The following is a 12,754-nucleotide window of genomic DNA, read 5'->3' on the forward strand; positions in this document are numbered from 1 at the left end:
GCCAATTTCCTTAGCGAAATGTAAGGAGTCGAACACCATTTGTGCAGAACGCTTTTGCGCTTTTTGACGGAAATGCCTCGCATTTTAACAGAAACGGTTGAAAAAAATAGTTTGGATGCACTATCTAGTAGGTTTGAATGTAAACAATCAAACACCCGAAGAATCAACTGTTTGGCGTCATCCGTTTTCCAGAAACGTAATTTAGAAATCGTGCTTATACTTTCTGGGACACCCTTTATTTAAATTTTCCATTCGCAATAAAATAAATCAAGCTTACCAAGAGCAATATGAGCTCCAGAACAGTCACCAATTGGAGATTTAAAAAAAGTTCACCAATAAAAAAGTATAAAAGAGAGTAGAGTACAGTAAAAGTATAGTAGAGTAGAGTAGTAGAGTAAAAAAAGTTTATATCAAGTTCAACATAATTTGAACAATATTACACCAATGTTCTAGATTTTTATATTCCTGCCAACCTTCTTTATAAGTAAATAGAATTGACAACCTTAATTGTAAATTAGTATAAATATTGCGACCGTAAATAAAGAGTGTTAATATAAACGAAACTTAATTTGTTTAGAAATTACTTTAAACTAAAGCGCGATGAGCTAATTCCAACCGGTTTATTGCTTAGTTGCCTTTCGGTTCATATTTCATGTAATTCTAGTTGGGAATCGAGGGTACATGATTTATACAAATTACAGAACAAAATTGTTGAATTATCAAAAACCATAGAATTGAATCGAGCATACGAACAATTGTCTTATTTCTTCTAAACATTTCGGATTTCGTAAAGTTTTATTCGTTCCATTCTAATAACTATTGTATGTCGATCTGCGCTTTCCATATTACCTCGCTTTGCCGCATCGTACAATTTCACCAAAATACCCGATCTAGGCACATTTCGCAACCGACTTCCACTTCCCGGCGCCAGAATTTCCTCGAATGAACGCCGTCTGGCTGGATGCGTGCGTGTGTCGCCTCTATCTTGCGAACCGGATCGGCATGAATGACGACGACGCTGCATGAATCGCAACAGACACCCGCTGCTCGCATTAGTTCCGAAATTATGCTAATATTCCAGCATCCCACCCGAAGGAACCCATTCACCAGGCGAAACCGGGCACCCGGGAAGAACCGGAAGGAATGCGGCCGCTGGAAACGGTTGACACCAGGGCGAGGAACCTGCATCCTGCACTTATCTCGATGTTCCGCTTCCCTCTCACTCGATCGGTGCCGCCGACGTCCAGCGGTGCGTCCCTTTTCGAGTGTCCTTTTCGAGTGTCATCGGCACCGCTGGACACTGGTCGCTTCTGCCCGCTCCGAACCTCCCGTGTGATCCTCGGACGACAAAGTGTGACGTATCGCTGGCGAGACGATCCCTGGCCTACGGGGGACAGGCCCATTCATGAGTGCTTGTTGCGCCCGCGTTCGAGAGCATGTCGGACCCTTTTTCCCAGGAGCCAAGCCATGATCTCCTGTCGGCGATCAGGCTTGCGAAATCCGGGAGAACGTAACCAACCGCCGACAAGAAGCTAGAAAGGCTGGCCGCCGTCCAGGCGGCGACGTTCTCCGCTCGACTGTCGCCTTCTGGAGGACAGATTTTTTTTCAACCCTGTTCTCTCCAGTCAAACGCAGCGAGCGTCTTTGTCTTTCCTATGCCGTTCCTCGGTTTGGTTCCTGGTTGGCGCTTGGCGTTTGCGTTTTGGTGGGAACACTCCGTCGGGGATATTTTATATTTTTCCTTTTCGCCGACCGAACATGCCCGTACAAATCTGAGCATTGCGCGGGCGACAAACGGAGTCAGCGTTTAAGATAAGAATCGTGTCGTACACATGTCGGCGCGGACATTTGCCGACAACGACGTTGGCGAAGACGGAACCGGGGACTGGTAGAACTTTTCTGTGGCTCAAATTGTTGAAGTGTTCTTATTATTCAATTATATGTGAGATGTCATCAAATCCAGATTTATCAAATCTTGCAATCCTGGGTCACCCTTTAGGTAATAACAATATGATATTTATTTTCATTATTTTTAAATCGATTAAGAAAAAACAGTTTTTGCACACCTTCATATGAACCATAATATAACAAGTAAAACAAATGGCCTAATAGCATGAATGACAATATGTCATGCTTATTGGATCAGAGTATAGATCCCTTAGAATCTATAAAAAAAATTTGTCAAAGAGTTCTCCACGCGGAAAACTCAAATACTGCTATGACAAGTTGTTTGGTCAGGATACGGTTCTAAACGTTATTACACTGTTGGTTCTGAATCTGCCCCATTGCCTGGAGGTCCAGCCTCTACTAAAAGACCCAAAAAATTTTGATGATACTTAACATTTGGGAATGGTAATCGTTCCTAACAAATGGCAACTGGCGAGAATTGCAGAGATACACTTAGTCAAGAATGAAGAGATTTGAATGGGCTGAAGTAATATACTACAGAACTTTGTATCCTCTTTTTTAGAAAAAGAAAAATAGAAGTTGCTTCATAAGTCTGATGGTCACAAAGGACGATGAAAACATGAATAGTCACATAAATAAATATATTACAGTCTTAGATAAACCCATGCTTTTGATAATGAAACAGCATTATCAAGAGATAATGAAACAGCCTATATTAAAAAATCTCTTGTTGTGTACTTTAAATGAAAGTGGTAAAATTTACGTTAAATTGCCAGGATCATCAATGTACGGAAGACTGTGGGAGGAAACGTATGTTTTCGCTTTTTATTCTACTTCCGCTCGTAAAACAGGATGTGACTTTTTGGTTTTCCTAACGCTTCCATCTTTACCTTTGCGATTTTTACTTTTAGTGCCATTGAAATAACATTCTAAGAACTCCTTTTTCGATTTTTTTTATTTTACACGGTCACTCTATCTCACCTTGATTTCTTTTTACCCAAACCAAACCTACACCCATCAAGAGGACATTTCAACTGGAAAGTTTGTTGGTTTTGCTAAAATTAGGATCATTCGTCCGTAGCCGGGCCTAGGAAAGGCCCAACGTCTCTCCTCCGGTAGAAAACAGACAAAAAAGGCAACATACACACACACATCTCAAAAAGGGGAGGCAAATAAATAACAAACCTTTCAACGATCTTCATCCGTAAACCCGGGAAGGCGACGGGGCGTGTAGCGGTTGGGAAATTCCAAACCTATAATTCCTTGGCCTACTGCTAGGGATGGCCTCCAGGAACAGGGGGAAAATATAATAAACAAAATCCGCCGGAGTCACCGCCTGTCGCAACGCCAAAAACCATCCAAACTGGACGGCGACGCTGACCATCCGGGATCAGCACCCAAGGTCGGTTCGAAGGACCCAAGGCAGAGGGGAAGGGAAAAGGAAACCAAACTGAACCACTCTAGAAACGCAGCATATACACATAGGCACACACACACACACAAACACAGTCCGGAACCGAGTGTTAAAAAGTCAGGCAGAAAATATGTGAACAAAAACCCACTTGAGAGGTATTAGTTTTCTCAAATTTGAAAATTGCACTTCATGGCGCCAGCGACCCGAGGCGTCTTTTCGGTGCCATTTTTCGCCACCACTCGGACCCGGGCCCGCCTGTGCCGGGTGTTTGTTTTTCGGACATCCTCGTCCGCTTCCTCCGGCCCGTGCTCGCTGGCCCATTGACTCTTCTTCCGCCGAACGCTAATGCATCCTTCCTTCGGTTCCGATTGGCTCAACAATTAGGCATCCCTCGAGGGTGGTGGTGTTTTTCGACCATGCGCTTCGTTTCCGCCAGATTGCCCAGCACTGTGTCACTTGGCAGCAATGGTTGTTTTTCTTGCCACAATAAAAACTGAGTGTTCGGAAATTCCATCGGACACGGTAATAAAGACACAACCCAACAAGCCACCTGAAAAAGAAACACTCGCATTATGACGGACGGTTGCAATAGCCGGAAACCGGAAGTCATCGTGGGATCCGAGAAGGTTGATAAGCGGAGGCGATAAGGAAGCAAAGGCAGCTACCTTAAGGAAAATATGCGAAATCTATCACGGATGCATTTCCGGGGACGTCAAGTGGAATGCTAGGAATGTGTTCCGGATTTAAGGGTACTATTTCAAGGTCTGAAACTGCCAACTGAATGTTCTGAATCACTTCTTTCGTATTAAATATAGGAAAGGCAACGTAAGGAAGTATGATTCATTTTTCAATCTTTCTATTTCCACAACGTATGTCGACAATAGTTTCAAAATAATTTGTTATCAGCAAAATAATATAGATTTGTTCAAAATTTTACAATTACTTACAAAACGGATATAGAGGCGTTAGGGAGGATTAGCTTTACTTTTACATTCGTTTTAGTCCGATAAAGCATACAATTTCATTAGATTTAGAAATTGTTTTAACGACACAATTTCCTAATGAAACATAGCATTTTTCAACAATTGAATAATTTGCAAAATTTTCTTCCGCAGCTTAAACAAAATGAGCTGCTTGTTATTACTTTTAACTTACACTTTTCCTTTATGTTGCTTTTAACATGTTTTCATACACTCGTTATTTTTCAAAATTCTTACAGCACTCGTTCAAAAAAACGAAAACTATAATAATAATCGAAGCTTAGAAAAAAAATTGAATTCAATAGTAGCTAACTTTCAGCCCCAACATAAGCTAATTGAATTTACTTAACAATAACTATGAGAACAGAAAATATCAAAATCTTAAGAATATCAGTATGTTACAAACGGCAAATTTTATGTTTTAACTTGTAATTTTTTATGCATGCTTAGTACACATAAGCAAACCCCTGTTTTGCTATAAGTTACGGTAAAGGTGTCGTACTTTTTAAGTGTCGTGCTGGTTTGTTTTAGAGTGGACTGTTCCCGATTAAGTTTAATTCACAGAAAAGCCTGGGGATCCTTCTAGAATTTCAAATTATTCTTTTGACTCCCTGGAATCAATCGAACTCGTCCGGTTGTTAATAGACAAGTCAGCGAATTAATAAACCCTTATCGTGTCCATTCCATCTTGCACCGGGGGTACTAGGCCGCCACCAAAACGCCACCAAAATATCATAAGAAACCCATCTCTACGACAAGCCGCAACTATCGATCGCCACTATCGCTCCCAATCATCTCGGAGCCGGTGCCAGCGAGATTGAAAAAAGAAACAAATTCAGCCGCGCGCGTTCACAGCAGGACATCCGAGCAGGATATTCTGGGCCGGTAGGCTTCTTTTCGTTCGCAAGTCACTAACGAGTAACAGATACATACACAAACACACAAAAACACGCAATTCACCACCGGCCGAGATGGAAGAGGGCATGAAGGTACCACAAAACCGCGGAGGAAAAGAAAAACAAAGCTCATTTCGCCAGCGGTCAATCGTTGGGGGGTCTCACAATTTGGGAAGTTATCGTTCACAACTGAAAATTACCACAGTGATGGAATAATTGTTAAATTTCTCTCTTCTGCTCTCAGCTCGCCAGCGTTTTGTGTTGTTTTTTTTTTTTTTGGTTTCTTTCGTTCTTACGGGTCTTTCGTCTGATCTTTGGCAGGGTCTGGGGCGAACCACGTGGTACGGCGTCGAAGATGGAGCCGTGAAAAATGAAGTCCGTCGCGCCAGACGGGTGCCACAAAACCCCGTGGATCGCTGCCTGCCACTCCTTGCCGTGCCCATCTCAAATCCAGCTGGCGTCCGAGGATTTGCGCGATGATGATGGGCGATGATGTGGATTTAAAAAGCAACAAAAGAGCCTTAAGTAGATGGCCTTAGGCGAAGGCTTTAGCAACAGCAGTGGTAAATATTTTAAGCAAGCTAAAACCATTTTTGTGAATTTAAAATGTATTTTCAGTACGAGTAACATTCATTTCGTTGATAAAATATATTTTTTAAATTTAATCCTTCTCGAAAGCTTGAGTTTTTCTAACTTCAACAGCGCAGAAGCCCCATTCACCTGGCCCATCTAGGCGTAACAGTAAACATCAACCGCCAGCTTGACCCACTAACCGAGAGCGACAAACAAACAGGAAGTCATCCTGTCAGTCCTGTCCGGTAATGAGGATTCCATGCCCTTTTTGCCGTCTCTAACCATGGGCACGTTTTGCCAAGGTGCTCATTACGTTTCCGGACGGTGTGGTGTCCCATTATGGAACGATAAAAAGGAAAGGAAGTAGGAAAAAATACTCTCGGCCAAGAACCGTGCGGAGTTAGAATGGACGGTGAAATATTATAATTATGACTTGCGAGAAACGGCACGAAATAAGACACCGCGAGAGATGAGATAAAGTGGGGAAGAGGGAAGACAGTCTGGGGAACTGGAGGGCCGGAAAATAGAGGACCCAGGACCCAAAACGATCCGAAACTAATAACGGTTCGGGTAAGTCGAAAAACTAACAACACATTTACGAGCCCTCGGGGCCCCTCGCAGGACACGCAGCCAACGCACGATGATCACGGTGATTAATGGGTCGTAACGACGCCCGGGACCGGGCCGGATCCCTTCGTTTCCCACCGCGGGAGCCCAACGCCCGGGCCCGTCATTGTCGCCGCCCCTCCCCGTCGACGTCTGATGGAGGTGGTCAATAAAACAAACAACAAAAACCCTACCACCATCGGAAGTACAAAACCACCGGACTGCTACGTGGTAGGCGGTACCTGGATCCCGGGGCTTGTGTAGGGTCCGGATCATGGACGATCGGTTCCGTTCGGTGGGAAAAAGGTACCGGTTTTGGGAAGAAGATCGAAAAAATGGCCGCCAATGCACACGAATTAGAGCTACGGAGTGATCCCTCCAAAAAGCTCTGCCCTAGCTCTGTGTAATTGAATTTTAAGTGCTACTAATTACCACCGAAGACGCTCGCCATGAGCGTCATCCGACGATCCGCTCAGTCGAAACGGAAGCGTCCACTTGCGACACAAGTCTGCGTTTTTTTTGTCAATCGGCGGGTTGGAGATTTTCGGCGGTTTTATTTGTCACACAACAACCGGTAAACATGTGTAGTATCATCGGTAATTGCTCCACTTCAAACCAATTGAGCGCCGTCGTACGCACACGGTACCGTTTGTCGGCGTCTGGCGGTGGCGTTACAACAAGTGCATTCGGTGCACTCAAACCTTTAGCCAGAAAGACGTAGCCAGTTGTGGCCTAGGCTTGAAGCTGTCTGGCAGGATGACCCACAAATCGGGCTTGACCTCGTTTCCATGGGAAACAGTAAACTGGTCCATTTTTTTGGGTATTTAGGATTGAAATTGTGAATGAACGTGAGAAACCAGAACTAACGGATCCTTGAAGCACACTCCAAAAAAGTAGCTTGGCGCAAGGACGTAGAATCCTTGTGGGAAAAAATTATGAATGAAAACCATATTCTTTTTCTTGTTTGATATACCATAGGGACTAATTGAACGGTAATGTTCTGTTCATCTTTGTCATCTACCAAAGATCCCGAAGCAAGGATAGAATTTTCAGAATAATTCACTTGGTATGATCTCAAATGAGGCCCATAAGCCCTTATTCCAGTCGTATTTACACTTTTTGTGAGAGGTGTATCTAAAGTTGTGCAATTGGTGATATAAAACCCTTTTTTTTAATGAAAGATTAGTTCAAAGCGTTTTTCCTTCCATCGGCAACGCAACGGTACACAAATTCTAACAGAATTCGTGTGACACCCATCGCATACCCTTCAGGCGCAATTACAGCGTTTAACACATCAACTATAAACTCCGGCAACATATTTTTGTGGTAAAATTCCAAATGAGTCGTCATGTCTTCCACGATTGCGCCTGAAAGTTATGCAATAAGTGGCACATCAATTCAGTTTGAATATTTGTACCGTGGAATTTCCAGCGAGTGGACTGCGCTAGGTCTACCGAAAAAGGGAGTTTGTTATAAATTTGGGAAATAAGGCCCCCCCTCATATCGCACCTCTAGGTTGATTGCGTAGCCGAATTTTCATAAAATCATGCAAACATGCATGCGGAAGTTCATGTTGTACATCTTTTCTAGTATATCCATAATCTTTAATTTAACGAGAATTCAATTCATACGGTTCACACAACGGCATTTGTTTCACCCATTGCATACCTTTTAGGTACATCCGCTCACAAATGGTGCAGCCACAACAGCGATTTTGGCTGGGAGGGCTTTATTTGGGATTTTACCTTTTTTGTAAATCACACTTTCCTTCACAACAGCAACAAAATTGAAGTAGAATCGTTAACTGCGTTATCAGTCAGCATCACGGGATAACTAGACAGAGATGCAATAACTGATCACTGCCAAAAGGGAATTTAAGAATCACAAATCCAATCTGATTTAAATCCCAAGCGAATCAAATCTGATCCGAGTCCGTCAAATGGGATCCAACCCCTAAGAATCCGTCAAGGGAGCGAGTCTTGGAATCTTGAATTCTGCCAAAACAGCTGGATTCGTGATCCGATCAGTTATCATTTCTTATCACAGCTTTTCGGTTGTGGGACAGCTGTTGGCAATAAATTGAAATTATTCAATAGTGTACGAAAACGAAAAGTGAACCCGTTGCCGTTGTATGTTGTGTTCGTTAACATAACGCAGTGTTTGCGAGCAATTTCACAGTGATCCTTCAGCGACACCCGCAATCGACCTGTGTTATTGTCCGGTGTATTACTGGATTAATAATTAGGAGGTGTTTCAGGAATCAATTACATAACAAACGTGTCGAGTGTGTTCTCGACCGCGAGAAACTGCAACAAACATGGCTCGAAACATCCTTAACATTGCGAAGTGTAAGTTTGTCCCGAGAATAAATTGTATCGAGTCTTTCTTTTGCACACCGTGGCAGTGTACATTGGACTTTAACCTTCGAGACGGATTGTTTTGACAAGATGCTTGTTGTCGATGTTTTGCACAATCAAACGTAATCATCTTTGTTTCCCTGTTTTTTCTTCATTTCTTCCGTAGATACTCGAACGATTCTCAATCAGCAACAGATACGGTGCTACTCGGAAGCTTCGGCTCAGTTCCCCAAAATTACCACCCACTACACGATAAAACCCCGTGAAAAAGATCCACGATGGGCAGGTAAGAAAAACAGAAACGTTCCATCTATTGCATGCCTTATTAACGAACACATCACCTTCCTTCCAGAGGTCGACATGGAGCGCTTCGTGGACGAGGCGGACATTCTTATTGTCGGCGGAGGGCCGGCCGGCCTATCGGCCGCCATTCGTGCGAAACAAATCGCGGCTGAAAAGGGTCAGGAATTGCGTGTATGCTTAGTGGAAAAGGCAGCCGAAATGGGTGGTCATATTCTCTCCGGAGCCTGCTTGGATCCGGTCGCCCTAAACGAGCTCATCCCTGACTGGAAGGAACAGGGTGCACCGCTGAATACTCCCGTAACTCATGACAAATTTTCCTACCTCACGGAGTCGGGCAAGCTACCGATTCCGATTTTTCCCGGCTGGCCGATGGACAATCGAGGAAACTACGTCGTCCGGCTAGGGCACGTCGTTGGCTGGCTAGGTCAGCAGGCGGAAGCGCTCGGTGTGGAAATCTATCCCGGAACGGCCGCCGCAGAGCTGCTCTTCCACGAGGACGGCTCGATCAAGGGTATCGCTACCGGGGACGTGGGTATCGGAAAGGACGGTTCGCCTAAGGACACTTTTGCCCGCGGTATGGAACTACACGCGAAAACCACCATCTTCGCCGAGGGTTGCCGGGGACATTTATCCAAGCAATTGATGACCCGCTTTGGGCTGAACGCACAAAACGATCCTCAAACCTACGGTATCGGGTTGAAGGAAGTGTGGGAAATCAAGCCTGAAAACCATCAGCCCGGTTTGGTGGAGCACACCATCGGATGGCCACTGGATAAGAACACCTACGGTGGTTCGTTCCTGTATCATCTCAACGAGCCGACCCCGCTGGTGGCGGTCGGATTCGTCATCGGACTTGATTACGTGAACCCGTACCTTAGCCCATTCCAGGAGTTCCAGCGCTTCAAAACGCACCCGAAGGTGCGCGGAACGTTCGAAGGTGGTAGCCGTATTGCGTACGGTGCCCGTGCACTGAACGAGGGCGGTTTCCAGAGCATCCCGAAGCTTACCTTCCCCGGTGGGTGCTTGGTGGGCTGTGGGGCCGGTTTTATGAACGTGCCTCGTGTCAAGGGAAGTCATTATGCAATGAAGAGCGGAATGCTTGCTGCGGAGAGTGCCTGTGAGGCGGTTTTATCAGGTGCTACACAGGACAAGGTGGGCCTGGAGCCGACGGACTATACTGATCGGTAAGCAATTGTTGCACGAATCGAATCGAAAGGAATGGCGGATTTAACAGATCGTTTATAACCTTGTTGTATTATCGGTTGCAGCATTAAAGAATCATATGTCTGGAAGGATCTTTACAAAGTGCGAAACTCTCGCCCCAGCTTCCACACCGGCTTGGGCCTTTTCGGAGGCGTCGCGTACAGTGGCTTCAGCATTCTCGTTGGTGGCCGTGAACCGTGGACGTTACACCATGGATCACCCGATCACACCCGTCTCAAGCCGGCCAAGGAATGCAAACCGATTGAGTATCCGAAACCGGATGGAAAGCTTACATTCGATCTGCTCTCTTCCGTCGCGCTCACCGGTACCAATCATGAAGGCGACCAACCGGCTCATTTGACGCTCAAAGACGATACCGTCCCGGTGAAGAACAATCTAGCGATCTACGATGGACCGGAGTCACGGTTCTGCCCGGCCGGTGTGTACGAGTACGTGCCGAACGACGAGGGTGGCAACATGAAACTGCAAATCAACGCACAGAACTGCATTCACTGTAAGACTTGCGATATCAAGGACGTGACGCAGAATATCAACTGGGTGGTGCCGGAGGGAGGTGGCGGCCCGGCGTACAACGGTATGTGAAGCAACAGCGCCGTGATCGTCTTCCATTATTCCAGATCCGAAGAATGTTGCCCCAAGCCCGGAGCGAATTTGGTCGAATTTATCCGTTTAAGTAATAAAGTTTTTTTCCTATACAGTGCCGTTAAAAACACGTGGTTGAAAATGTTATTTTGTCCAAAGCTTATCCGAATGTTTAAAGAACAGAACTAGGCACTACTTATCTATATAAATTAGAAAATGCACTTGTATTTCGACGGAGGCAATAAAAATAATACAAAACATATGTAAATGGAATAACAGAAACGGAGAAAAAATTTGAAACTAATAATCACTCTTGGAATCAGACCTGCACAAACGCATAGTTCGAAATAGCTGCGTGTTTTTGTCTTTGCTTGCTATAGGATTTTGGGACGTATTATTCACCGACCGGGGTGGGGCCCTTTCAAACCTTCTTTTTCATTACTTTCATAAACATTACCATTGCTGCAACGAACAAGTCAAGGATTAAAAATGATTCACACTCAGAGGACGGTTTTAAAATACTTACTTATAAATACGACCATAACGAACACTATCATCAACCACATCCAACATCTGCATGCATTCTTTGTCTTTTCTTGCAGCACAGCCGATTCCGCTGTAAGCGTGGATGTATTTTTATCCGTCAATGTAGCAGACTTCGTGACAATCTGTAAAAAGAAAAATGGAGTTAGATTTCCCCCCGGTTTATTCGAAAAACCATTATCCATACCTCGGTGTCTTTCTTGATTATCTTATTGGCAGTTTCAGTCTGTTCCTTCAAGTTTCTCGTAAGCTGCAGTAAACGAAATCGAAAATATAATTTCGTAAACGATTGAGATAAAACCCCCACGACGCCCTTACCTTAAGCATATCTTCCGCCAGTTTCTCCTGGTCATCCGAGTATTGCTTGACCGTTTGCTCCAGATTCTCGGCCACCTTCTGACCCGCGCGTCGCCGTATCGTCGAAAAGTTTCCATTAAACAGCTCGTTGCGAAGATCTTTCTCGAACTTTTGACTATGGATTTGCCGCACCTCTCGCATGACGTCGTCCCCGACCGGGTCGACGGCTTTTGGTTTCGTTTTAAGGCGTAACTTTTCCTCGGCCGACGGTTCGACATAGTTTGAGGCTCGTTTCAGCTCGGCACTTCGGTTTTGGTACTCTTCGATGATCCGCTCTTCGGGTTTGCTGAAAATGGGTGGTGAGATTGTTATTGTTTTTCGGTTTGCGAAGGGAGTCACGGGAAACGGTTCACTAACTCGAACTGTTCATTCAATTCTTCAATCATCGTATCCAACGATCGCAGGTATTTGTTCAAACGCCAGTCATCCTTGTTCACCGTCACTATATTTTCGCACTGAGCTATGAGGGTGCGGATATTTATTTCCAATTTCGAAGTCATTGCTTTAATGTATGTTTTGGTTAGCTATGAAAGATAATCTATAAATGCACAGTTATCGACCCGAGCGAACTCCCCGGTCGAACGAACTACTCGTTTGTCGTGATGGCAATTATTTACAAATGTTACTTTTCCAAAACATTCCAGCTGTTGACAGATTGCTCCTTTTTCTTCAAATTTAGGATATGGAATACTCTTTTCACCGGGCTGCGAGAGTCCTCTGAAATTGTTAATTAGCACTATATTTATTAGTAAATTAGAAAAAATGAAGTTTTTCTCTCCTAATTAACTTTCAATTTTCGTGATTTTGATTGAAACATTGAATATTGCGTTCAAAATTCGACAATTCATTTTTAAGCGATATACTGTGGCTTTAGAAGTAGTGCTGCCAGTTCAAATCCGAAAGGCAAAACACAAAGCAAACTGCATTTTAATTTCATAAATGTTTGAAACAACAAATCTACCATCTATTTCGAAATGTTCAACAGCAATCAAATACTAAGATCGTTTAAAC

General features: G+C 44.3%; 2 protein-coding genes across 2 annotated transcripts; one reads left to right on the forward strand and one right to left on the reverse strand.

The window, feature by feature from the left end:
• Nucleotides 1-8,546: 8,546 nt before the first annotated feature.
• Nucleotides 8,547-10,969, forward strand: LOC131283413 (electron transfer flavoprotein-ubiquinone oxidoreductase, mitochondrial). Its single transcript, XM_058312769.1, has 4 exons — nucleotides 8,547-8,725; nucleotides 8,901-9,020; nucleotides 9,087-10,221; nucleotides 10,306-10,969. The coding sequence occupies exons 1-4, from the start codon at nucleotides 8,695-8,697 to the stop codon at nucleotides 10,841-10,843; spliced, it is 1,824 nt and encodes a 607-aa protein (XP_058168752.1). The 5' UTR covers nucleotides 8,547-8,694; the 3' UTR covers nucleotides 10,844-10,969.
• Nucleotides 10,970-11,054: 85 nt separating this feature from the next.
• LOC131281214 (vesicle transport protein USE1) lies at nucleotides 11,055-12,339 on the reverse strand. Its single transcript, XM_058310478.1, has 5 exons — nucleotides 12,101-12,339; nucleotides 11,705-12,029; nucleotides 11,574-11,636; nucleotides 11,370-11,511; nucleotides 11,055-11,305 (listed from the first exon to the last, which is right to left on the reverse strand). The coding sequence occupies exons 1-5, from the start codon at nucleotides 12,241-12,243 to the stop codon at nucleotides 11,265-11,267; spliced, it is 714 nt and encodes a 237-aa protein (XP_058166461.1). The 5' UTR covers nucleotides 12,244-12,339; the 3' UTR covers nucleotides 11,055-11,264.
• Between the last annotated feature and the right edge of the window lie 415 nt (nucleotides 12,340-12,754).

Source organism: Anopheles ziemanni, chromosome 2 (genome assembly GCF_943734765.1).
Source record: "Anopheles ziemanni chromosome 2, idAnoZiCoDA_A2_x.2, whole genome shotgun sequence".
NCBI lineage: Eukaryota > Metazoa > Arthropoda > Insecta > Diptera > Culicidae > Anopheles > Anopheles ziemanni.